Below are 27,529 nucleotides of genomic sequence, written 5' to 3'. Positions count from 1 at the left end.
GAATCACTCTGAGGCTAACAAACATATCAATGGGTGCAGGAAGCTGAGGATAAGGAATTTTTCGTAGCAAGTAATCCAAATTATGCCACAGTATATAAATGACTGACCTCATGCTGAGAACGGATCGCCTCAGGTATTCTTCTGACTGAAGTTTGGCCTGTTTTCAGCATCTGTTCCTGCTATTAAATTGCATTTGTCTCTGACCATCAAAGTTAAGATTTATTGAGGCAAAAAAAGTTTGCGTTTATTCTCCAGCTTGTCTTTGCTGTGTTTACATCGTTAGGTGCCAGCTAGCCCAACTTCAGTAACCCTATAAACATTCCTGAAGTAAGAAAAATGAGGTTTTCTTACTTCATTTATGTCAGAAGTGATAGAGCTGTACATTTTAAGTTTTGAGAAACAAACAGGAAGTGAGTGAAGGACACAGTAAATGTTCCAGTGAAAAGGCTTTCAGTTTTCACTGGAAATGTTTCCAGCTCTTTCTCCTCTATCAGACATTCTCCCCATACCTGAGAGTGTCCAGTCTCCAGCTTGGATCCTTTAGTCCAGCCAACAGCAGCTTCATTCCTGAGTTTCCTGGATGATTGTAGCTCAGGTCCAGCTCTCTCAGATGGGAGGGGTTGGAGCTCAGCGCTGAAGTTAGAGAAGTACAGCCTTCCTCTGTGATCAGACAGCCTGACAGCCTACAGAAATGTGCCATTAATACGTTACATTAATACATTAATTTATAAATAAATCAACTATTAATATAATAACCGATATGTAAAAAAACAAAAAAGATGCATTCTTAGATCACAAACCCATGCCAGTGGATCTCAGGGGGGGGGGGTTGTGAACAACTCCTGGGTTGGCCGGGTCAGGAAAACTACAAGATTAAACCTGTGGATCTAGCTGCTGTGGACCCAGCTGCTCTGGATCCAGCTCAGGCACGTGCAGAGGGGAGCACCCGCCCCTTTCCTGATGGGTGCCCAAAATGTCCTTTTGTTGAGGCAACTTTTTTTTAATTTGTGCCTCAACTGTCAGTCTTTTACCCAAGGTAATCTGCCATTTTTGAGGGGTTTAGGTCAAAGAACAAAGACCATGACAATAACTAACTAGACAGCTCTTTCTCTTTATATTTATCCTCATCGTATCTTCGTTGACCAAGTATATTGAGATTGATTCTGGACTTTTTGAAATTATTAAATATTGGTTTTAGTATCTGTGTATATTATTCTCTTGTGCATCTGAAATCTGTTATGGTTCTTAATTTTTGCTCTGTTATGTTAGTTGCTTTGCATCTCTCTGTCTCTCTCTTTATACTGTGTCTCTCTCGGTCCCTTTCTTTCTGTCTCTCTTTTCCGCCCTCTCCCACACCTCACCTATATCTCTGTGTTTGTTTACCTTTTCAGTATGTTTAGTAGTGTCTCTTAAGTTTAGGTCTCTGCCTGGGTCTCTGTCCATTTTATTGTGATAGTCACTTGTCCTGTGTACATCGTGTTCAGTTTTGCTTCTCCTGTCTTAGTCAGATTTAGGTTATTTATCTTTCCTGGTGTGTTCCAACTTCCTGATTTCAATGATTTTAGCGCTCTGTCTCCTTCTGTCTGTTTTCACAATCTCCATCATGCTATGTCTCCTGTATTATATTCTCCCTCTTTAACTCAGAATCATGGCAAAACACGCAATAGACACGCAGGTTCACCATGTCCATTTCACGCTTTGCCTCTTAAAAACATGAAATGAAAGTTTAATTATCCATCCATCCCTCCATCCATCCATCTTCATCTGGTTTATCCGGAGCCGGGTCGCGGGGGCAGCAGCCTAAGCAGAGAAGCCCAGACCTCCCTCTCCCCAGCCACCTCCTCCAGCTTATCCGGAGGAACACCAAGGCGTTCCCAGGCCAGCTGAGAGATATAATCTCTCCAGCGTGTCCTGGGTCTGCCCCGGGGCCTCCTCCCGGTGGGACATGCCCGGAACACCTCACCCAGGAGGCGCTCAGGAGGCATCCTTGTCAGATGCCGAGTGTGAAGCAGGGGGAATGAGGATCAGCACGTCCAAATCTGAGGCCATGGTTCTCAGCTGCAAAAAGGTGGAGTGCTCACTCCGGGTCGGGAATGAGTTCCTGCCCCAAGTGGAGGAGTTCAAGTATCTCAGGGTCTTGTTCGCGAGTGATGGGAGAAGGGAGCCGGAGATCGATAGACGGATTGGTGCTGCGGCTGCAGTGATGCGGACGCTGCACCGGTCCGTCGTGGTGAAGAGGGAGCTGAGTGTAGAAGCGATGCTCACAATTTACCGGTCGATCTACGTCCCTACCCTCACCTATGGTCACGAGCTGTGGGTAGTGAGCGAAAGAACGAGATCGCGGATACAAGCGGCGGAAATGAGCTTCCTCCGAAGGGTGGCTGCCCTCTCCCTTACAGATAGGGTGAGAAATTTGGCCATCCGGGAGGGGCTCAGAGTAGAGCCGCTGCTCCTCCACATCGAAAGGAGCCAGCTGAGGTGGTTCAGCTGCGAACCGTTCCAATGCAAGCTGGAGGCCTTCACCTGATGAAGCCAACAGAACCACATCATCCGCAAAAAGCAGAGATGAGATTCTGAGGCCACCAAAGTGAAAGCCCTCCGCCACTTGGCTGCGCCTAGAAATCCTGTCCATAAAAATTATGAACAGAATCTATGACAAAGGGCAGCCCTGGCAGAACCCATCACCCACCGGGAACGAGTCCGACTTATTGCCGGCCATGCGAACCAAGCTCTTGCAACGGTTGTATAGGGATTGAATAGCCCATCGCAATGGGCCAGACACCCCATACTCCCGCAGCACCTCCCACAGGACACCCCGAGGGACACGGTCGAATGCCTTCTCCAAGTCCACAAAACACATGTAGACTGGTTGGGCAAACTCCCATGCACCCTCAAGTATCCTCTCAAGGATACTTGAGGGTTGGTCCAGTGTTCCGCGACCAGGACGAAAGCCGCATTGTTCCTCCTGTATCCGAGGTTCGACTAGCGGGCGAACTCTCTGTTCCAGCACCCTGGCATAGACTTTCCCAGGGAGGCTGAGGAGTGTGATCCCCCTGTAGCTGGAACACACCCTCCAGTCCCCCTTCTTAGAGATGGGGACCACCACCCCGGTCTGCCAGTCCAGGATTACTGCCACTGATCTCCACGCAACATTGTAGAGGCGTGTCAACCAGGACAGCCCTACAATGTCCAGAGCCTTCAGGAACTCAGGGCGGACCTCATCAAGACCAGGGGCTCTGCCACCAAGGAGTTGTTTAACTACCTCAGTGACCTCACCTCCGGAAATTGGCGGGTCATTCCCCTCATCCACAGACTCTGCTTCCTCATCGGAAGACGTGTCAGTGCGATTAAGGAGGTCCTCGAAGTATTCCTTCCGCCGCCTGACAGTTTTCTCAGTCGAAGTCAGCAGCACTCCGCCAGCACTATACACAGTGCAGGTAGAGCACCGCTTTCCCCTCCTGAGATGCCTGACGGTTTGCCAGAATCTCTTCGAGGCAATCCGAAAGTCTTTTTCCATGGCCTCTCCGAACTCCTCCCACACCCGAGTTTTTGCTTCAGCCACTGCCCGAGCCGCATTCCACTTAGCCTGTCGATACCTGTCAGCTGCCTCTGGAGTCCCACAGGCTAACCAAGCCCAATAGGACTCCTTCTTCAGCCTGGTGGCTCCCTTCACCTCTGGTGTCAACCATTTGGTTCAGGGATTACCACCATGGCAGGCATCAACCACCTTGCGGCCACAGCTCAATGCAGCAGCTTCAGCAATGGAGACGCTGAACATGGTCCATTCGGACTCAATGTCCCCAGTCTCCCTTAGAATGCTGTTGAAGCTCTGCCGGAGGTGTGCGTTGAAGATCTCAGGACACCCTTACTACGTGTTTAGGTGCACCAGGTCTGTCCAGCGTCCTCCCCCGCCACCTGATCCAACTCACCACCAGGTGGTGATCAGTTGACAGCTCAGCCCCCTCAGTTTGAACAAGGTGTTTGTTATGGCTAACTGTTATTTGCACTGAAGTCCAATAACAAAACACCGCTCGGGTTCAGATCAGGGAGGCCGTTTCTCCAAATCACGCCCCTATAGGTCTCGCTGTCATTACCCACGTGAGCATTGAAGTCTCCCAGTAGGATAACAGAGTCTCCAGGTGGAGCACCTTCCAGCACCCCACCCAGGGACTCTAAGAAGGCTGGGTACTCTGAACTGCCACTCGGCGCATAAGCGCAGAGGACAGTCAGGACCCGTTCCCCGACCATAAGGCGCAGGGAAGAAACCCTCTCATCCACCGGGAAAAACCCCAACGTACCGGCAGCAAGCCGAGGGGATATTAGAATACCCACCCCATCCTGCCGCCTGTCACCAGGGGCAACTCCAGACTGAGACAGAGTCCAGCCCTTCTCAAGGAGACTGGTTCCAGAGCCCAAGCCATGCATAGATGTGAGCCCGACTATATCTAGCCGGTACCTCTCAACCTCACGCACTAACTCAGGCTCCTTCCCCACCAGAGAGGTGACATTCCATGTCCCAATTGCCAGTCTTGGCAGCCGGGGATCAGTCCGCCAGGGCCTCCCCTCCTGTCCGCTGCCCGACACACAATGCACCCGACCCCTATGGCGCCTCCTGCGGGTGGTGGGCCTGCGGGAGGATGGGCCCATGTGCCATTTTCGGGCTGTGCCCGGCCCGGCCACCAGACGCTCGCCCTCAGGCACCCTCCCCAGGCCTGGCTCCAGGGCAGGGCCCCGGTACCCCTATCCCGGGCAGGGTAAACTGTTCCCTCGATGTTTTCTTCATAAGGGTTTAATTACACGAATATAATTGATTTAATAATTTTTGGAAAAGTCTGGATCCTGACCTGAGAGCTTCCAGTGTACAGTGTGGACTCTTTAGTCCAACAGACAGAAGCTTAACTCCTGAATCCTGCAGGTTGTTGTTACTCAGGTCCAGCATTCTCATTGAGCTGAGAACTGAGGACAACGCTTCACAGCTTCTCTCCAAAAGGTTACAGCCAGACAGTCTGAAAAACAAAGGTATTTAGGATCAAATGAAACCAATTTAAGTGTTCAACCCAAACAAGAAAGATAAAAAGTTTAATATGCACCTAATGCATAACAAAATAACTTAAAATACATATATATTACATTTCCTCATTAAAACACAGATATGCCACATTATTTAAATGGAAACCAGTAAGGACTTGTTAGATTTAGCAATTCTAGTCTAGCACTCTGTCAGTGCGTCCCAGGGTGGCTGTGGCTACAATTTAGCTTGCCATCACCAGTGTCAGGGTTTCTGGGTCTTTGACCCAGTATTCTTAGTTCATGTTCACTGTTTATCTACTGCCTGTTCCACTTCCTGTTTTATTGTGTTAGCCTTGGTCTTTGTGCATTATGTTCAGTCCTCTTCCCATTATCATTAGTTCATTATGTTCAGCTGTGTACTCACCGGTCTCTCATTATCATCATTATCACCAGTCTGTGTATTTAAGCCCTCTGTTCTACCCATTCAATGTCGGGTCATTAATGATGTATGTCTGATGTCAATGTCGTCTGTATGTCCAGTCAGTCAGTCAGTCAGTCAGTCCTTTGTTCATTCGGTCAGCCAGCCATTTCCTCCCTCTGTACTGTTTGCTCACTCCTTCGGCAATAAACATCCACCTTCACCTACCTGCCTGTGAGTCCAGCGTTTGGGTCCTCCTTCTCTCGTTCACGACACTACCCTTGACAACCAGTGTGCGAATGTGTGCGTGAAAGGGTGGATGACTGGATGTGTAAAGCGCTTTGGGGTCCTTAGGGACTAGTAAAGTGCTGTATAAATACAGGCCATTTACCATTTACCATTTTAGTTCAGTACCTGCAGGTACAGTCATATAGTACTGCTGATCACTTTCCTAGTTTTAAAATCTGTGAGTATTGTTCCTTGATACAGTTCAAAATAATCTTTTTTTTTTTTTATAATAACATACCAAACAATGTTATAGACAATCAGCTCATCTTTTATTTAAAATAAGCTGTTTAAGTATGGTTAAGGACAGCCCTCAGTCCTTGTAAAATCCACTTGCCATGACTTATGGTTTAGAGGTTAGTAAAAACTGTAACCATACTAAAAGAAATCTGCCTTATTATTGGAAAGCTAATTTCTTCAGAGACATTTATATATATTTTAGAACATGATTTAAAAAATCCGGCCTCGGATAAAGCGGATGAAGATGGATGGATGGATTTTAAAAATATGACGGGAGGGAGTGAAAACAAACACAAATATTGCACCAGGGCATCTGTTTGGGAAACAGTACGATAATATTTTGCTTAGTGTAGGATATAATTGCAGCCTGCAAACACTCCTTTCAATGTGAGAGAAACTAAAATGTTATGAATTATTATATGTATGTGTTATGTCTTATACACACAAGCTGTGGGCTAGACTTCCGGGTGAGCATATGCTTGCGTGTCTGTCTGCCGCTGCTCTCCATATGTGTGTTCTCCGTGTGTAGCTCCATTTTAATTTTTCGCTAAAGTTTCAGTAAAAAAGACTAGATGCTACAGTCCCTAATAATGCATTGCTTTTGTTACGGATTCAAATATTGGGGATGGATACAAGAGGAAAAAACCACAATAACAACACTGGTCTGGCCGGGTTGAGTCAAACGATGATTTTAATGATCATGCGCGTGGGAGATGGACACCGTACGCAGACAGCATCAGATCTCAAAATTGTGGAGCATTGATCAAACTCTTATAGCCTCTAGTGGCCCCCACCTAATCATAAAAGCCTAAACATTCACATTCATTCTCTCACCCAGCGCCTAAGCTACGACCTTGGCTCCCTGTTTATCTGCTCCTGCTGAGATGGGGCAGAAAACTCCAGTATGTTCTGTTCTCTTTTAATCAGACAAATAAGGCAATGACTTTCTGAGAACAGTATTTCTTATAACTCAGCAGTATAATGCATCATAAAACAATATCATTCATTCACAATAAATCAGCAATCTAATGTAATGCAAATCAGTTTAACAAATGCAATAGTTATCACCTTTTTCTAATTCAGGAGAATAATGCAAACTAGAACTACATAATAATTCACAATCTTTAATTAAGGGTCTAACATGGCATAAAATAATATTATAATATTATATTATTATTAATATTATAATCCCACACTCCCCCTCCACCTACACTCTGCAATCCAGTGTGGCCGGGTTCATTTCTTCATACCCCTGAGGCCCTTTGTCCCCCTGTTGGGTGAACCATATGTGAGATGACCTCTGTGTTTGCGCAGTTCAGATGCAAGAAAAACTATTATTACAACAATAGCAGGTACAGATGACACTCCCCAGTTCTCCCACAGCTTTATTTTGGTGCCACCTTATACCCCTCAGACGTACTCAGACTAGAACCTCTGTCCAAGGAGCTTTTAGCCTTTCCCACACTTTCAATGAAGGAAGGCTGTTATAAGGAACGGCAGCCCAGAAACTTTCCCAGTAGCACACATCGCTATGTGCCTAAACTTTCAGTCTAATCTGCCATTTTTTCTTCCTTGGTTAGGTTTAAGGATTAGAGATCTGATCGAGATTATCATATTAAAATTAGTATTTAATTTTACCGTTTTAGCCTTAGAGCATGGCTTTTTTATTTGACCCTGGAAAACCTGGATTTTATCGTTTTTCCTGTGATCGACTCTCCTGGGGACCTGACTTACCAGCCTAACGCGAGCCCTTGCTGCCCTCTGCATGTACTACTGTTTGGCCCGTCACTGCTGTCAGGGTCTTGTGTGTGGATGAGAAGAAGAGGACCCAAACGCAGGACTCACGGTGCAGGATAATGGTGTTTATCGGAAAGGATGACACAACGAGAGCAAGAGATGAATGGCTGACTGGACTGGACTGGACTGGACTGGACTGGACTGGACTGAACTGAACTGAACTGAACTGAACTGACTGACTGAACTGAACTGAAAACAAACAACATCAATGAAAAGACAGTGAGCGAGTGGAAACTGAGGACTTAAATGCACTGATGAGGATGATAATGACAGACCGGTGAGTACACAGCTCAACTTAATCAAACTAACATCACACAGGAAAGGAACTGGCACAACAAGACAGGAAATGTGAACGAGTGAGAAATAAACTCAACATGAACAAACTGAAAATACAACCCAGGAACCCTGACAACCGCATTCAAGTATCTGTTTTCTAAAGCTGTCAACGGTGTGCACAGTGCCAGGTAGGTAATCACAGCTACTTTTCTGGCACTGGACTGTAAATCGTGGCTCAGTGGCATGCTGGCTAACGCGGTTTAACTTGGCTGTGTGATCAAATGGAGAAACTATGATTCCCCATTTAATGTATAGAACTGTGCATATTTGCATGTACACATATATTCTTACAAAGATATATGGATGTCTCACAATGTTTTCTATAACGTTTTCATCTTATCTATTTTAATTCTTTTTATTTGTTTATATTATCCCTCTGTTCAGCACTTTGGCTGTCACTTGATGTCCTTTAAATGTGCTATATAAATAAAGTTGACTTGACTACTTACAGAGCTTTGTTAGAGGCTTTGACCAATGGGAGCAGCCTAAAAAGAGCCTCCTCTGAAGGAGAGTATTTCTTCAGGTCAAACACATCCAGATCTTTTTGTGATGACAGTAAGATGAAGACCAGAGCTGACCACTGAGCAGGAGAAAGTTCATCTGCGGAGAGACTTCCTGATCTCAGGGACTGTTGGATTTCCTCCACTAGAGAACAATCATTCAGTTCATTTAGACAGTGGAACAGATTGATGCTTTTCTCTGCAGACAGATTCTCACTGAGCTTCTCCTTGATGTAGTCAACTGTTATCTGATTGGTCTGTGAGCTACTTCTTGCCAGTGTAAGCAGACCTTGTAGGAGAGTCTGATTGGTCTGCAGTGAAAGACCAAGGAGGAAGCGCAGGAACAAGTCCAGGTGTCCATTTGGACTCTGTAAGGCCTTGTCAACAGCACTCTGGTAGAAGTGTTTCTCTGCAGATTCTCTTGTTTCAGACTTCTGGGAGGTTGTTTGTTGTTCTTCCAGCAGATTGAGTCCAGAGTCGATGAAAGTCAGATGGACATGAAGAGCAGCCAGAAACTCCTGAACACTCAGGTGGATGAAGCAGAACACCTTGTCCTGGTACAGTCCTCTCTCCTCTTTAAAGATCTGTGTGAACACTCCTGAGTACACTGAGGCTGCTCTGATATCAATGCCACACTCTGTCAGGTCTGATTCATAGAAGATCAGTTTTCCATTCTGCAGCTGATCAAAGGCCAGTTTTCCCAGAGACTCAATCATCTTCCTGCTCTCTGGACTCCAGTGTGGATCTGTCTCAGCTCCTCCGTCATACTTGACCTTCTTCACTTTGGCCTGAACCACGAGGAAGTGGATGTACATCTCAGTCAGGGTCTTGGGCAGTGGTCCTCCCTCTCTGGTTTTTAGCACATCCTCCAGAACTGTAGCAGTGATCCAGCAGAAGACTGGGATGTGGCACATGATGTGAAGGCTTCGTGATGTCTTGATGTGGGAGAGGATTCTGTGGGCTTGCTTTTTATCCCTAAATCTCTTCCTGAAGTACTCCTCCTTCTGTGGATCAGTGAACCCTCTGACCTCTGTCACCATGTCAAAACATCCAGGAGGGATCTGATTGGCCGCTGCAGGTCGTGTGGTTATCCAGAGGCGAGCAGAGGGAAGCAGTTTCCCCCTGATGAGGTTTATCAGCAGCACATCCACTGAGGTCGACTTTCTAGGGTCAGTTAGGATTGCAGTTTTGTGGAAGTCCAGAGGAAGTCGACACTCATCCAGACCATCAAAGATGAACACAACCTGGAAGTCTTCAAAGCTGCAGATTCCTGCTTCTTTGGTTTCTTTAAAGAAGCAATGAACAAGTTCCACCAAGCTGAACTTTTCCTCTTTCAGCACATTCAGCTCTCTGAAGGTGAATGGAAATATGAACTGGATGTCCTGGTTGGCTTTGTCTTCAGCCCAGTCCAGGGTGTATTTCTGAGTTGATACGGTTTTCCCAATGCCAGCCACTCCCTTTGTCAGCACTGTTCTGATTGTTCCATCTCTTTCAGGTGAGGCTTTAAAGACATCTTCTTGTCTCATTATTGCTTCTAGACTGTCTGGTTTCCTGGATGCTTTTTCAATTTGTCTGACCTCATGCACATCATTGACCTCTGCAGTCTCTCCCTCTGTGATGTAGAGCTCTGTGTAGATCTGATTCAGAAGGGTTGGGTTTCCTGCTTTAGCAATCCCCTCAAACACACACTGGAACTTCTTCTTCAGGTTTGACTTAAGTTCATGTTGACTCCAATGCCAGTTCCTAATGGAAGTTCCTAAACAAAAAACAAACAAACCAAAAAAATCAGTGATAGAGTCAGTTGAAGGTATGACGTTTCAATTTCATGAAACGTTAGTACAATGTTTCCCAACATTTTTTAGCTATGGTACATATTTCACTTTAGAAAAATCCCACAGCACACCACCAAACCAAAATATCACAAAGGGCACATTAATAATTTTTTCCTACACACCAGGTATAGCGGAATTGTTCCCAGTATATCTTTTTTTAAATCTTTCTTCTGACCACTACTCATGTTAGGGCCTTCATCTGGGTCAGAAATTTCTCAGGGACCCAGGTCAGGTTAACTACTTTTCAGATATTTATCTATTGCAATTATACTCTGCGTTGTCTCAGCATGACCATGTAATTTCTTCTTCGACTTCTTTTTACTGTCAGTTGACAACACCTTTAATTAGAGTACAGCACACCTGATCACTTCTCACACCACACCTATGTGCTGTGGCACAGTGGTTGGAAAACACTGCATTAGTAAATGCCCAATTTATCAATGTGCTTATATCTTTAGAACAGTAATTCCTAAAGTGTGGGCTGGGGCTCCATAGTGGGCCCCACTAAATGTTTTTGAACTACAACTGTTAGTTCTATATACTAAATGTATATATCTAAATGTTTTTAGATGTATATATATATATATATGTATAAAGTGAGTTCAAACAATATTACTCTTGTCTAAATATACTGCTCTTGTATTTAACCTGTCCTAGCGAGAGGTGGGTCACACATTGGCTTAACACTTTGCAGAGTGCTGGGTTGCATTAACAATTCATAGTCAATATCCTGTGTGGTTTATCATTTTTCTAAATGCAATTCCGAAGAAATACATCATTTTCTATTGTATTTTTATAATGGTGAAGATTTAAGATTGGGTAGTGCCGAGGGATTTTCTAGTTTTTAAGTTGGCCGCAGTTATCTTGACTTTGGAAATGCCTGCTTTTTTGGAAATATCCCCTTACTGCTCTTTAGATAGGCTGCCAGCTTCTCCTGCTTCATTCTCCTTAAGAAGTGCAGTGTGATCTTCACAAATGCCTCTTTGGTGCTCCTCCTCTGCTCTTCATCCTCACCTTCCAAAATATCCGCACAACCCCCTTGACATTGCAAGTATTCTGAGTGATCTGAGCTTAGAACCTTTTGTATCCTCTCCAGTTCGTTTCTCACAAAAGTGATGATGTTGTCCTGCAGGACCTTGAACAGAACACCATGTGAATGTCACAGTCACCCAATAATACTGAGTCAATGGCTGGTGAAAGATAAGACAGGAAAACAGGGAGATCAAGAATGACAAACACAAAAAAAAAAAAAAAACGGAAAATGGAAGATGCACACAGTAAAGAGATATCTATCTCTCACTCTCTATCTACAGATATCTGTCTCTTCAGAGATAGACAGATCACCTGATCCATCCTTAAGTATTAGCTTTATCAAAAAGGAATGTTTGGAGCCTAATGCTAGACACTAGACCTAACGCTGGACAATCAGAATACAGCAAACAGTTGATGGATAAAATGCAGCTGCTGAGGTCAAGATTGGTCAAATTAGTAAATGGTACATATAATAAGACATACTTTAAAATTGTTTGGGCAAGCCCAGCTGCCAGAATGTATCATTTTCTTTAAATGGTGCAAAACTGGATTCCCAATTTGCCTCACTTTGCCTTGCCTTGGCTCATTTCCAGTACTACAGAATAAATAAAAACCAAAGGTTTTACCACCAACCTTGTGTTTGATGGAAAAGTGGCTCTACTTCCCGAGCCACAACATTAAAAAAGAAAAAAAAAAAGTAGTTGTTGTACATACCATAAATATAGGGTTCAGATCTGTTTGATGCTGCTGGGAAGACTGACCGCTGGGAATCTTTGAGCTCTCCCGGTCAACTCTGGAGGAATAAGGAAGAATAAGATTAACATAATGAGGCATTATAACAACAAGACAAGACATTATTTTAATGTTATTATTATTAGAAAAATCAGTCAGAACTCAGTTACACTGAACGTTTAATGCAGAATAGCGCAGAATCAAGTGGAAATGAAATCATAATCAAACCCTCATGAATGTGATGTGTGGAAGGCAAAGGTTGGGCACAAACACATGACTTGAACACACAGGAGGTAACTGAAAACGGCAGCTTTATTGATGCAGAAAACCCAAAACAAAACAAACAAGAAAATAAAATAAAATTTAAAATGGAAACTATGAACTAAGAGACAGCGAGGGAAACGAGTATCATGGGTGACACACGCAACAGCAATGGTGTTGGCCATGTTTATTGTTGGAGAAATGTTCAGGTGGCTGCTCTGCTCTGTGTTGGACTTCATGATAACAGTGGGTGGATTATATTCTTTAACTTAGTTACAGCACTTTCAGAAAGACATCTACTGTGAAGAAGTCTACTCCCGACTGCTGTGTAATCAATTATTGTAAATTTAAATGTTATAAGGAAATGATCAGACAGAGGAGGGTTTTCAGGAAGCACTGTTAAATGTCCATATGTTAAAACAAGATCTAGTGTCGTTAAAGTGGTGGGTGGGTTCTTTTACATTTTGAGAAAAGCCAATTGAGTCTAATAACAGATTAAATGCCATGTTGAGGCTGTCATTTTTAGCATCTATGTAAATCCCCCTAGAAGGCTTCTGTTTAAGACTATGCTTCTGCCTCACTGTCCCCCAGCCATTCTGTTTCCCTGGTCACTTGGGGAGTGTATCCCTAGGGACAGCTGGTGGGGCCTATTCTATTTTCAGCTGTACCTACTACAGGGGCCTGGCTAGCTACAGGTTTTTCAGGGTGTGCGAAGCCGAGTGTCCAGTTCAGTGTTCCTGTCTCCAGAGCTGTAAATAGGCTACATTTATTACAAGTATCAATACTGCTAAAGAAGGCAGAGGAGTAACTAAATATCCGACACAATGAGCAGGAAAGTGTAGGGGGACAGTTGAAGAGGCCATGCTGTTAGCAAGTCGGGTACGAGATAAGCTAAGCTGGCGAAACCCTAGAAAGACACTTTGGATACGTAAGGAATACACAATGAAATAAGAAGTTATATAAACGTTGTTTATATAAATTTTTTTCAGATAAGCTACATAAAAACACCACAGTATGCAGGAACAGGACGTTGTACTCTGGGCACCACCCCAATTTCACAATGATTTGATTATTTTTAACTGATTGTGCTGTTTGCGTTGCCCTTGCTAAATTAAATTATAATGTATCCTCTCTGAAATTCAATGTAATTGATCAATCTTGTGCTCAGTTGTTGCTCCTACCATTAATGAAGATGGCTGTTGATTGTATCTTCCCCCTTACTTCAGGGGGATCCATTCAGGCAAGGTAGTATGTGTTGGGGAACCCTGCTTACCACTGGCTTAAATAAGTTTTCATTAACCTATCGTGATAATATCCCAAGGATCAGAGGCTCAGGGACTTCTGTACAGAGGTAACCAGGCTTTGTACAGTTTGATAATCCACAGTCAGTTGTTTTATTTATTTATTTATTTATTGTACATGACCTATTTATTGTACTATTTATTGAACTTAAAGAGCTCACCTCTCTGCAGCAGACGCTTGCTGGGCTTTAAAATCAACGTAGTGATCTTTAGAGTCACTGCTCTGTAAGGACACACAGCTAGGTGGAGGTCCAGGTTGGTTCCTGTGAATAATGATGGAGCAGTGATGTGAGTGCTGAGCTGTGACATGGAGAAGAGTCAAGGACAGTTGGAGATGGTCATCTCACCTCTGAGCTTTGGTCTGGCTCTCATGTTCCCCACACAGAGTGGTTTTAGAGGGAGGGACTCCCTCCTCTCTGTCCTCACACTGATCCATGCTGCTCAATTCACATCAGCTCACACACACTTTCTACCTTCACCTGCAGAGGAAACACAAATCATTCATGTGCACATCAACTGAAATCATGAAGCACACAAGATGCATTCACTGACACACACTGATTATTCCTGTTGAATGTGCAGAGAACAACACACACTCCAATTTACTGCTAATGAGATAAATAAGAAGTGACATTTTGTCTATGTAAATTCAAGAATAATGTGTGCAGAAATTTTCAAAATAAGAAGACTTTGTTTTTATTTTGATAGTCTTTTTGGTCTTGGCTTCTGACTTTTAACCTGCCCCTTATCATATGAGCAGCCCAATTTCTCATTAATTTAAAAACTTTTAAAAACCTGCTCAATCTCATTGGTGTTCAGAATCAGAATCAGAATCAGAATACTTTATTGATCCCTGGGGGAGATTATTTTTTGTTACAGTGCTCCATTATAAACCAACATTAAGACAAGACAGACAATACACTAACTAAGAATAGTACAATATATACATATATATACATACATACATACATACATAAGTACATAGCTCTAGTTTAACATAAAACCATTGCTTTTATTGTGCAAACACTCATTTATTTCTATTTTTGTTTGATGGTGTTTAATTTTGTAAATTTAGGTTGATGGTTTTATTACCTACTTGAGTGTATACTTATGTTCAATTATTGATTGCTAATTAAGCAGAAACAAATTCAAAAAGAGAAATAATTCTCTCTTTTGTTATTGGATGGCTCTGTTTGGGAAATATTGCAGCCATTCCCCTGAACCTGGTTGGTGAACTGAATCAATACTTTTTCCATGGATGATACAGATACTAACATGAAAACATGTTCAGCAGCTCTCTGATCACATCTGGTGCAGATTTTGGATATTTGTTTGTTTGTTTATTAATTATATGAAGACTAACACATCAGTTTATTTCATTTACACATTAATTCAGATCATAAATCAGATTTACGTTATGTGAAGTAAACAGAAATGTCTCACTCCCTGTTGCACTACTAAAGACGAACTGTTTTACGGAGCAAACATAGCAAACTTACAGTTTCTTCAAACACACACATGAACAACAAGCTCCACTCCACACCTGGACACTAAACACGGACACACAGGTGAGCTGCTTCCTGGAAGGAGGCGGGACTCAACCTGAAGCAGGAGAGGTGCAAGGAGGAGGAAGCAGATTTTAAGATAAATTTCTGATCATTTATGTCAGATTTAAATTTGTCTCATTTCCCTGTTCTTCTCTCTAAGTGGCTTCATTTTATTAACATAAGGAAATGACTTTGTGTCTTTCTCCAAAATTATAATTGTGAGTAAAGTTCTTTGAAAAATACATCATTGTTAAAGTTAACATAGCTTGGTAGTGGTAAAACAACGTACTTTTAACGGCTGTCTTTCAAAGTGATACAAACTAAAAACTCTAAAACTTTCCAAGTCAGCATTATTTCCCTCCTTTGTTTTCCACCATATTTGTAAGAAACAAAACTGCTTTTTATGATGTTTGGTGTTTTCAGCCAAGGTTATAATTTTCATTGAAGTTTAAACTAGAAAAACTGGTATAACTGCACACAGCATAGTTTCAGTTTGCAGCACAGCTGATCTTTGTGAGGCACCAACAGTAACAACATGTTATTTAACAGGCCTGTTTGAACACTAACACATATTAGTATATTTGATTTATATATACATATATACATCAGATTGGTTTTATGTAGGTAAAGCAAATAAAAATGTCTCATGTCCTGTTCTGCTCTTTCTGTTCCAACAGTTTCTGTGACGCCTCAATCATCAGCTGCCAGCAGGGGATTGTTTACCTGAACATTTCCTCATGTCTGAGAGTGTCTGACTATTGACGAGGTTATTAAAATGATATTCCACTCTGTTCTTTCCGTTTTTTAATCCTTCCTTCTGTTTGTTATTAAAAAATCTGAGTCCTTGTTACAAGAAAACATCAGCAGGCTGCTTCCTGATTTATAGGTCCTCAACTCTGCTAACCAGGAGACAACCAGGTCTCAGACCTGATCATCTGGACACATCCATCCGATTCTGTTAAAGTGGTTTAGGCCTTCACACCAGAACATTTCCAACTAAGTTACAAGAGACAGAGTTCACTGAGTCCCTGATATATAAGGACTCTGATAGCAGATAACAGCACTGAGTAATGTTCATTTGTGATTATTTGTGTTTCTCATTGTGTCCTGTGTGGTGATGTTAACCTTTACATATACCTACTCTAAAAATGTATTTTTTATAGAATAATGAAGTTGCTACAGAGCACAGACAAAGGGTTAAATGAATCTCCTCTTATCCGTGGAATAAATTTTCTTAAAGGGAACAAAAACAACCTTCTTTAACAGTTAATGTGTATTTACCTTTCAACAAATTTAAATAGAATCAGGGTTCTGAACCATACACCTCACACAAGAATGTGTGAGGTGTATGGAGCTATAAATGTGTTTCAGGCTGTGAAACTTTAACTTTAACTTTATGACTCACTAAGAGTACTTAATTACAACGAACTGAGTTTAACATGTATCAATTCATCTTGAGATACCATTATGGAACTTTGTAATTGTATTTAAGATAAGATTCAAGGCATTAGTTGGAAAAGGTTTGGAACCAAATCCAGGAGAACTGAGTACAAAGTGAACATGAAAACAATGGAACACAATAAAAAGTTCAAACACGTTTTTTCTCAGAGAGTTTTCTGCACATTATGCATGTAAACCTCCACATGCAGATATTATCAGTAGGATAGTAGGATTTTAAACATGCCTAAATACTCATTGTGGGGTTTTTTTATGTCACTTCAGTAAAACGTAAATATCAACTTCTTAAGAACAAAATTATTTTATTTAAAGGAAGGTCAATGTTACATCAGATTACTGATCAGTGTTCCACACAGACTGATGATTAAAATTGTTGTTCACAGTGACAAATGTTTCAGTACAGAGTTACTGAATATCAATAATCCATAATCATGTGGATTTGTCTTCAAACACAAGAGTGATTAAAGTTTATCCTGAAAGAAGAGCTGAACATCTGGTCCAAACATCACAGAGCAGAAACAAACATTCAAACTGTTAAAGGAGGAAACAAAGCAAACTTACAGTTTCTTCACACAGAGACACGAACAACAAGCTCCACTCCACACCTGGACACTAAACACAGACAAACAGGTGAGCTGCTTCCTGGAAGGAGGCGGGACTCTACCTGAAAAGTGTGAGAGAGCCACACCTTCATGTGCTGGGCTCAAAATATGTTGTCTGACTGCTCGGACTGGCTCAGGGTGACGCTGAGTAAAGTAAAGTAAAAAGTAAAATTTTATTCATATAGCACCTTTCAAGATAAAATCACAAAGTGCTTTACAGAGGCAGAAAACAGACATTAAAATCTCAAACAAAACAAAATCAACCAAAACCAAGTTTAAACAAATAGGTTTTTAACTGCTTTTTAAAAGACATGAGTGAGTCCACAGATCCCAAACTCAAAGGGAGCGAGTTCCAGAGTCTGGGAGCCACTGATACAAACGCTCTGTCACCTTTTGTTTTTTGACCTTGTATGCTGGACAACCAGCAACCCCTGGTCACAAGACCTCAGGGACCTGCTGGGGTGATAAGGAAGAAGAAGATCACTTATGTAAGTTGGAGCTACACCGTGCAGGGCCCTATAAGTCATGATTATGATCTTAAAATGGGCCCTGAACTTGACAGGGAGCCAGTGCAGCTGAATCAGCAGGGGAGTGGCATGGGAGTGTTTGTGATGCTTTGTCAGAAGCCTAGCAGCAACATACTGAACACCCTGCAGTCATAACAGTAGTAACAGTAGTATTCATAGCGCATTGGTGCAGTAACTTTTGAATTTACTTTACTAACACAACAAGTAAAAGTATAAAGCAGAAAACAGCTGACTGACTTTAAGTCATTTCATTCATTAAGATGGAAATCTGGGATTTCTTTGTTTTGACTTTCAAGCTAAATTTGACTCTGTGAACCTAAAAAAGTGAAACGTATAAAAAGCTCTTTAATTCTGCTCATTTTTCTTTGAAACAAATGTTCAGAATATTTATTGATAAATGTCTTTTTATGCTTCTGGCTTTTATTGATAATGTGGATAAACATGAATCTGAGGAATGATTGGTTCTTCCTTTCTGCTGATAATCAACATAATAAATGTTGCTCTCCTCATTGGGATTCTAACCAGGTCAATAATAAATGGATTTGCTGAGCTTAGCACTTCCTGCTTTGATGAAATATAAACATGAAGCTGGATTTCATGTTGAGGAGCCTCTAAATGGGCCTTAGGATCTATAAATGTCCTCACTTTCTTTCAGACACTCATGAATATCATACATCTATACTCTGCTGCAGCCTACAGCTCACTGATGACAGAGACAGCTGGCTTTAAACACACATCCAGAAACAATGCTAGCAGTGAGAGCAGAGCTGAAAGCATCCGTCCAATTATTGATCGGCACGGCCGCCTGAAGGAGGATATAAAGCGCAGAGCTCATTGGCTGTGAGCTGTTTGTGACACTGCAGGATCTTTTCCAGTTTCCCTGCTCACTTCAAACGTCTCATTGGCATCACATTTTACACACAACAGCAGGAGTGTGAAACTCTAGGCCTCGAGAGCTGGTATCCTGCAAGTTTTATATCTCACCCTGGGTCAACACACCTGAATAAAATGATTAGCTCATTACCAGGCCTCTGGATAAGGTCAAGACATGTTGAGGAGGTAATTTAACCATTTAAATCAGCTGTGTTGGATCAAAGACACAGCTAAAACATGCAGGACACAGGACATTGAGGCCTGGAGTGGCCCACACCTGGTTTAGTCACATCTGGGACCGTCTCCTTCAAACGACTGACAGAGAGCCTCGGCTTCTCTGACACTCTGTGACAAATTAAAGGAAAAAGCAGAACCTTTCACTAAAGCAATAAAACAAAGCATAAACCAGTAAAAAAAAATATTAAAAGAGATAAATAAAACAAATACACCCTAAGTTACAGTTCTTCATGAAAGCATGTTTAAAATGTATAAAACAATTCAGAGTAAAAAAAACCCATAAAACCAGGAGTCAGTCGAGGCCAGTCCATAAACGGTTGTAAGATAACAGGCCACAACAAGACAGAATAAAACAAAACAGGACAGAATGGTAGTGATGTGTCCTGTGTGTCGAAGCGTCGAATTGTGTGTCGGGTAATCTCGGGGGCGTTTTTGTGAAGCGCGTATCGAGGCTTGCTTTGATTACGTATGCAGTGACGCTCGAGGCCTCGCGGGCAGTCCGTACCACGTGACTGATTCAGGGACCGGTTCACCGGTTCGCACCAGATTCGAAATAAAATGGGCAGCAAAACGAAGCTGATTTCACATTGTGTTGTGGAATTGGATTACGTACGTGTTACATAGTTACTTGAGCATTTCTTCTTCGATGGAACCAGCAAGGAAGAGATTTTTTTAATTTCATCTCTCCTAATAAAGTGTGCACACAGTAATAAATATCACAAATGATAAGCGCCATAATATAAATAAACAACACTACAGATTCTATAATCTGATTTCTGTCTGGTCAATTGGCAACTGTCTGATTTTAGCTTATTAAAAAGTGAAGCACCAAACACTAGTTTGTGTCATTATCCAGATGTACATAAGCATAATTACACAGTTACTAGGAGCGGGATTTGATTATCGATTAAAATCGATTCTAGCCTGGATAACGTGATATCGATTCATTAAAATGCTGAATCGATTTTTAATATAAATATTACTACATTTCAACAACCACCAAACAGCTAAAACAGTAAATGAGAGCAGGTACACGATTCTGCATAAAGACGTAAACACAAAGCGTGGACCCGCTGACGCATCAGAATCAGTGAGATGTCGGCTTTCTCACCAGACGGCACGGACACGGTTGGGGCTGAAAGCCGAAAGCTCACTGATTCTGATCCATCGGCGGGTCCGTGCTTCGTGTTTACGCATTTTTTGCGCTGATTCTGAAGCTGCAGGTTTTATTTCTCTTCACACAAGGTGTGTCTCTAATAAAACCTCTGTAATTTGCTCTGCTTTAATTCAGCAGCATCAGGTAATGTTCATTTGTTGATTAATGGTTTTCTTTTGTTTTTGATCTACTGCTGATTACTTTTTTTATAATCGTTTTTCCGTTTTAGCCTCAGCTACGTTTACGGCATCTGCTGATAGATAAAGTCTCGAAAGTGTCAGCTTTCTTTTTATAGTTATAAAAATATGCAAATGTACTGATCTATGATCTGAATTATACTACTGACTGACTGTCTAAGGCTAACAGTTACACAATCATACCAAAACTCTGTCCTGATAGTTTCCACTTTCTCTTTTGTATCACACACACTGTGACAATATTCGGGAGAAATAACCATGAAAACAATTTATTTATTCAGTTTAGAGGTTTACACATCATTATAATCACAGAGCCCGCTTCACTTGAATTGTCCACTTGATGGCGCAGTAGAGCAAATGAATCATCACAATGCTTCAAACCACGAGTCGACCAATTGGGTGGAAAGCTTCAGTTCATCACGAGGCTTCATCTCACCATCACTACAGAACGGAATAAAACAAGACAGCAGCAGTATGGCATGATCCTGTAACAAAAGAGGGAAACAGTCGTCAAGGTCCACCCTAATATATGCCATCACATTTACCACTATCTAAAGGGCAATACTAAAATGAGCATCTTTCCTGAGGAGATCTGCAGTGCTTAGTTGCCTAACGCACTCAGCTTGGATGGAAAAAGACTGCCAAATGCCTTTGTGTAGTAGTGAAGCGCAGCTGTTTCTTATAAGGCCACTAATTATCAGCTGGGAAGGTGTGGATGTTAGTGCTGCATTTGCAGACATCACGTAAAATCCTACCCCAAAATCTACTTCACTACACTACAGTAAGGACATCTGGTGGCTCTGTTGGGGTCTCTAATAGAGCACCAGCACAACACACTGGTAATTTTCAAAAGACATGACAGAGATAAATGACACTATCAAAGACAAGACTAGTTTTACATGTTTAATGCAGACTTTGCTAGTCATTAGACAAGTCACATGCGTTATCACAAAACAAACAAACTCCATTAAAAACTATTGCGCCAACATTTTCATCTTATATGTCGGAAACATTTTCAACAATGAGTGAAACAGTAAAAGCATGTGGAAAGTTTGGATTCATTTTAATGCACTCAGACTGGTTGAAAATGCAGAGGAGCTGGTTGTGAACTGGGCTTCAGAAAGATACAACATAATGATACTCACTGTGAAGCTTTGAGTGGAAAAAGACAGAAAAACAACATGTAGAACAGTTTAAAACATCAACTAACTGAATCCATGAATCTGACAATGTGTTTCTGAGTGAAAGAGACAGACATGTACAGTTCAACAGTCAGAGTGTTTCTCTAACCAGAGGACACTCTTTACACTCAACTCAGCACAGAGTCACTGAGGCACCAGGGCCCTGTTTCAGGAAGCCGGTTTAGTGGAAAAACTGAGTAAGTATACCCTGAGTTAACGAAAACTCTGGGTTTTCGGTTTCACAAAGCGAGTTCAGCTGCAGCCTGAGTGAGTCACTATGACGACACACTCCGTGAAGCTAACCTGCCCCCTAGCAGGTTTACTACAACTAACCCTGACTGTCTCCGCCCCTTTGTCGGAAACCTGACAGTAGGAAGTGTCGGACATGGCGTGCCACTTCCTTGAAGAGCCAGTAGATCGTGAAGCCCAAATTCTCCGCAGAGCTCTCCGCCGGGAGAGAGTGATCAGAGCGCGTTTGGACATTTTATCATTTCCTGATGATTTTCTGTGCGAACGTTACCGTTTCTCAGCACAATCTATAAGTTATTTGCATAACATCCTCAGGCCATATATTACGCATGTGACACATCGCGGACATGCTCTCAGTTCATTGCATATTATTTGTATCGCACTTCGGTTTCTTGCAAACGGGAGCTTTCTGTATAATATTGGTGACGCTGAGCACGTTTCCAAGGCTACCGTCTGTCGGGCAGTCAGGAATGTTACAGTTGCACTGAAACGTCTCCTGTACACGTTTGTGGTGTTTCCCGGTCATAGACCCACAAGATTTATCAAAGAGGGATGCCACAAAATTGCAGGTATCAGGATGACCAAAACTTAATGTATGATGTGGTGATACTTGGACTACTACTTAAATTGCACATTTATTTTCAGGGTTCCCAGGCGTGATTGGCTGTACAGATGGCACTCACATTCCAATCATTGCTCCTTCAGTAAATGAAGGAGACTATGTGAACAGGAAGTCTTTCCACAGCATTAATGTACAGGTACATAGTTCCCTGTAGCATTTCAAACTAACAAATCATTTCATTATAGTAATGGATGCTAATTTGTGTTCTCTGCACTGTGAAGATCATATGTGATGCTGCCAACATTATCACAAATGTGGAAGCCAAGTGGCCAGGCTCTGTTCATGACTCACAAATATTCCGTGAATGTACACTGAGCACAAAATTTGGACATGGTGAGTTGAGAATACTTTAAAATATATAAAGACCAATTGCTTCAGGGACATTTGAACTGAAGTGTATCCTTCTGTCTTAGGAGAGTTCACTGGCTACTTGCTTGGTGATAGGGGGTATCCATGTTTACCCTATTTGCTTACCCCTTACCCTGACCCTGAACCGGGCCCACAGCAGCGATATAATCTGGCTAATTGCAGGACAAGAGCCAGAATTGAAATGACTATCGGAATGCTTAAGGCCCGGTTCCAGTGCCTGCAAAGACTCAGGGTCACCCCAGAAAGGGCATGTGACATTATTGTGGCATGTGTGATTCTTCACAACATTGCCACAATTAGAGGAGAACACTGTCCTTCTGAACCAAACAGCAGTGATCCAAACATGAACATCCTGACCCTCCCACGGACATACAAGATGGAAGCGCAGTCAGAGACACCATATGTCACAATCATTTCTTTTGACCCATCACCTCAACATGTTGAAAGAAGAATAAACAGATTTTTTGTTCAACTGGCTTTATTGGTCGCCTGTATTTCCTGTACACAAAGTATTAAAAGATGTAAACCTCATAAAGTGTCTCTGTTGCTTCCTCCTCTGTAACAGCTGTCAATGTTTCTTCATTATTTTCCTGTAGTAAAGAAATAAACAACATTGCTGTTCTACTGTAAACTCATATAATCTGTGGAGTATTACTCACAACTGCATGTTGGTCTGGCTCAACAGGAGGCTGCACCAGATGCAGTACACCACCACCATCAACTGATAGAATATGAGGTTTATACAGGTCACTTATAACTTACAAGGGACCAAATGGCAATTAACAAACATACCAATCACCTTACACTTCATTGTCATTATGCTCTCAAAGACAACCAAGGCAGAGGGAAGGCAAAATCAGTCGGAAAATAACTTCACTACAAAATAATTCATTATGGTAAAGAGTTTATCAAATGAATGAGTAGCACTGCAAAGGTGACTGTGAAGAAAGGATGTATGCACATCATGTATTATTTTGAATTTACCCCCTATGTAGGCACTTGTGTCTTGCGGGGTTATTGACTCAGAGGATGTCCCCGCAGAGATGCCTTCAGCCACAGGGCGCCCACTGTTTTGGCTGAGGGCCAACTGCTCAGCCTCTGTGAGTGGTGGTGGTGGAAGACCCCCACCTGTTTTTCGGGCCTCCGCTTTTTTTCTGTTGGCTATAACGGGCCACATTTGAGCATACAGAATAAGCAAATATGTACTTGTAATGTGCTCAGATAATTTCAATAAGTGCTTACAGAAAGAAAATTAATGTAGCCTCTAACTGCAATTGATTTACATAGGACAAACAGACCAAGCACTATGGCTCATAATACCATTACACCTTACCTGTTTGGACTATATTTTTATATTTCATTTTTACTTGCTGCCGTTTGGGGCCTGTTGGGTTGCACCTGCGCTCACATCACATCACAAAATAAAATGTATAAAATAACAAATAAAATAACATATGATAAAATAACGTGTTAAATGGGTGGAAATCCCTCGATCAATGTTTATATTAACACTCATGCATTGACTCTGTCGGCTATGTTTTGCCATGCATGCTCCCTTTCTTTTGCAGCTGTGGCTGTGTTACTTTTTTCCGCGGAATTTGCATGTTATCAGCATATGCTGCCATCAGAATTTCGGCCTCAAGCGCTGTGAAATACATTGACCGCGCCTTCTTTCCCTCCGTCTCCATGGTGACTCGCTTAATCTGTGCTCCGCTTATCAGGGCTTTATGTATCCTCGTCCGCGCGCTTCACTTGGGGTTAAAGCAACTCCGCGTTGACTGAACTAATTGTTATCAGCCTTTCTGAAACGGAATATTCCGAGTTGGACAGTTCGGGGTTACTCAACCGTGAGTGTCGTTTTTCACTCTGAGTTTTCCAAACCGGCTTCCTGAAACAGGGCCCAGGAGACCAAAGTCTAAATCCAGGATAAAGAGTTTCAGTGAATGCGGTGTTGAAGGTGTGGAGGTGGATCAGAGTGTCAGAGGAGACTCTGTAGAAGGACAGCGTGCCAGCAGGACAGTCCATATACACTGCTACTCTGTTAGAGACATAGGAGGACGAGGAGATGGAAATTTGTCCGTTATTGTGCCAGACACACTGAGGACCATCATCAGAGCAGTCTAGACTCCAGGACTGATCATTGTGCCCAAACACATAGTCTCTACTGCGTCCTTTCCTTCTGGTTCTTCTGTAACTCAATGATATATAAACATATCCGCTCCACTCGACTTCCCAGTAACGGCGACCAGTCAGACCATTTCTACACAGTAGCTGATGATAATGATCAAATCTGTCTGGATGATCAGGATATGACTGAACGTCCTTCACATGTGTCACCTTCCTGTTGTTGTCAGACAGTTGGAGCTTTGTGTGCACTGTGTTTGTGTCGATTGTGAGTTGACAGGAATCTGATGGAGAGAACAAACACAATCCAGCTGCAATTATTGATCCATCATCTGTTCATTGATTGACACTTTGATGATGACTCCTGACATGATGAAGATGGTTGAATGTGTGCTGCTTTGTTTTCATGAATCCCATTAAAAACACACTTACACTTCCTCAGACCTGGTCTCAACCATCGGACTCCAGCAGGCTCCACCCTGAAAAGAGGAGGAGGGTCAGACCAGCACAGTCTCTCGCTTTCATACACGTGTTAGGGGTGTCCAAATTCATAGGCTCCATCCTCCTGAGGCCGCATTTGTAGGCCAATTACGTCTCCTTTTCCCCAGATTTGAAGGATGGGTCAGGTGTATCCTTCGTAGCCTACCATATCCCAGAATTCATAGCGTAGCCCTGACAATTCCAGCTTCCAACAATGGCGGTAGCAAACTAGTTTTAATATTACTCTCATTTCACTTTCTGGGTCACAAAATAAACTTTTAAGATATTTTCAGGCGAGAATTTAGTAAACTTCAAATATCTGCTCGGTTTATGAACACATCATATATTTACAAAGTTGCTCTGACATTTTCAGAGACGTCTTTTACCCACCAGCTCGATAGCTCAGTAGAGCCGGCGAGAACAGCAAACTACCGGCACATTGTTTTCAAACCCCTGTGTTTTGCTACTAAGGTTAAACATGATATACACTCAACAAAAATATAAACGCAACACCTTTGTTACTGCTCCCATTCCCCATGGGATGGACGTAGAGACCTAAAATTCATTCCAGATACACAATATAACCATCCCTCCCAAACAGTGGTCACAAATCAGTCCAAATGTGCGGTAGTGGGCACATCTGCTATATTGAGATAATCCATCCCACCTCACAGGTGTGCCACATCAGGATGCTGATCTGACATCATGAGTAGTGCACAGGTGTACCTCAGACTGCCCACAACAAAAGGCCACCCTGGAATGTGCAGTTTTTTGCGCTATTGGGGGTCTGGGGACCCAGAACCGGTCAGTATCTGGTGTGACCACCATTTGCCTCATGCAGTGCAACACATCGTCACATGGAGTCTATCAGATTGTCAATTGTGGCCTGTGGAATGTTGGTCCACTCCACTTCAATGGCTGTGCGAGGTTGTTGGATATTCGTGGGAACTGGTACACGCTGTTGTATACGCCGGTCAAGCACATCCCGAACATGCTCAATGGGTGACATGTCCGGTGAGTATGCTGGCCATGCAAGAACTGGGACATTCTCAGCTGCCATCTGCCCTGAACAATGTGAACCATGATTCATCCGTGAAGCGCACACCTCTCCAACGTGCCAGACGCCATCGAATGTGAGCATTTGCCCACACAAGTCTGTTACGGCGACGAGCTGGAGTCAGGTCAAGACCCCGATGAGGACGACGGGCATGCAGTTGAGCGTCCCTGAGACGGTTTCTGACAGTTTGTGCAGAAATTGTTTGGTTGTGCAAACCAATTGTTCCAGCAGCTGTCTGGGTGGCTGGTCTCAGACGATCTTGGAGGTGAACCTGCTGGATGTGGAGGTCCTGGGCTGGTGTGGTTACACGAGGTCTGCGGTTGTGAGGCCGGTTGTATGTGCTGCCATATTCTCTGAAACGCCTGTGGAGACGACTTATGGTTGAGAAATGAACATTCAATGCACGGGCGACAGATCTGGTTGACATTCCTGCTGTCAGCATGCCAATTGCACGCTCCCTCATTGCTTGTAGCATCTGTGGCATTTTGCTGTGAGACAAAACTGCACATTCCAGGGTGGCCTTTTGTTGTGGGCAGTCTGAGGTACACCTGTGCACTACTCATGATGTCAGATCAGCATCCTGATGTGGCACACCTGTGAGGTGGGATGGATTATCTCAATATGGCAGATGTGCCCACTACCACACATTTGGACTGATTTGTGACCACTGTTTGGGAGGGATGGTTATATTGTGTATCTGGGATGAATTTTAGGTCTCTACGTCCATCCCATGGGGAATGGGAGCAGTAACAAAGGTGTTGCGTTTATATTTTTGTTGAGTGTATAAAGCACTTAGATAACTTAAAAATGTTATTGTTTGGCTTTTTTCACTGTTTTATTTGTTTGTGAGTAAATCAGTTTTGCTGCGATTACAGCTGAATAAATGTCAAACGGAAAACTGATAAAACATAAGTGTGGCATGATCGAGAATTTACGCCAGCATCGTGTTATATTTTAGAAAGCAAGTAGGAGATGGCTGAGTTCATTAAACTCCACCACTCCACTCCAAGACAGCTGGTGGCGCAAATCTGAAGGTTAGACTGTCCTATTTCACAGCCACTCACTTCCGGCCTACCTGGACTTCTGAAGACCCGGTAAACTTAGAC

At 42.7% G+C, this 27,529-nt stretch overlaps 2 protein-coding genes across 3 annotated transcripts in view; both read right to left on the bottom strand.

Annotated features, from left to right (window-relative positions):
• LOC146634797 (neoverrucotoxin subunit alpha-like) overlaps positions 1-27,529 on the bottom strand; it is a 120,734-nt gene that overhangs the window by 46,596 nt on the left and 46,609 nt on the right. The window contains exons 1-7 of one of the 2 annotated variants that reach the window (XM_085378527.1): positions 14,092-14,180; positions 13,906-14,007; positions 12,165-12,243; positions 11,325-11,553; positions 8,536-10,342; positions 4,845-5,006; positions 510-683 (exon numbers count right to left, since the gene is read on the bottom strand). In XM_085378527.1, coding sequence (XP_085234653.1) covers positions 510-683; positions 4,845-5,006; positions 8,536-10,342; positions 11,325-11,553; positions 12,165-12,243; positions 13,906-14,007; positions 14,092-14,180 — 2,642 coding nt within the window. Of the gene's footprint in view, positions 1-509; positions 684-4,844; positions 5,007-8,535; positions 10,343-11,324; positions 11,554-12,164; positions 12,244-13,905; positions 14,008-14,091; positions 14,181-27,529 lie in introns of those variants that run through there. The other variant, XM_085378463.1, reaches the window with a different exon arrangement.
• LOC146634799 (stonustoxin subunit beta-like) lies at positions 20,707-25,549 on the bottom strand. The gene is made up of 4 exons (XM_085349801.1): positions 25,533-25,549; positions 25,319-25,365; positions 24,644-25,170; positions 20,707-20,826 (listed from the first exon to the last, which is right to left on the bottom strand). Exons 1-4 carry the CDS (start codon positions 25,547-25,549, stop codon positions 20,707-20,709), a joined length of 711 nt encoding a protein of 236 aa, XP_085205927.1.

Source organism: Diplotaxodon limnothrissa, linkage group LG3 (genome assembly GCF_057381915.1).
Source record: "Diplotaxodon limnothrissa isolate DT_005_m linkage group LG3, D_limnothrissa_male_GT1.1, whole genome shotgun sequence".
Lineage (NCBI taxonomy): Eukaryota > Metazoa > Chordata > Actinopteri > Cichliformes > Cichlidae > Diplotaxodon > Diplotaxodon limnothrissa.
The sequence above is the reverse complement of the archived record's forward strand: the minus strand, read 5'-3'. Positions and strand labels throughout refer to the sequence as shown.

Excerpts from the sequence above, each read along its gene's own strand:
- LOC146634799 (XM_085349801.1), bottom strand. Across the intron at positions 25,171-25,318 it reads GAGACCAGGTCTGAGGAAGT|ATTCCTGTCAACTCACAATC; the intron begins GTAAGTGTGTTT and ends TCTCTCCATCAG. Across the intron at positions 20,827-24,643 it reads GGCCCTGTTTCAGGAAGCCG|GATCATGCCATACTGCTGCT; the intron begins GTTTGGAAAACT and ends CTTTTGTTACAG.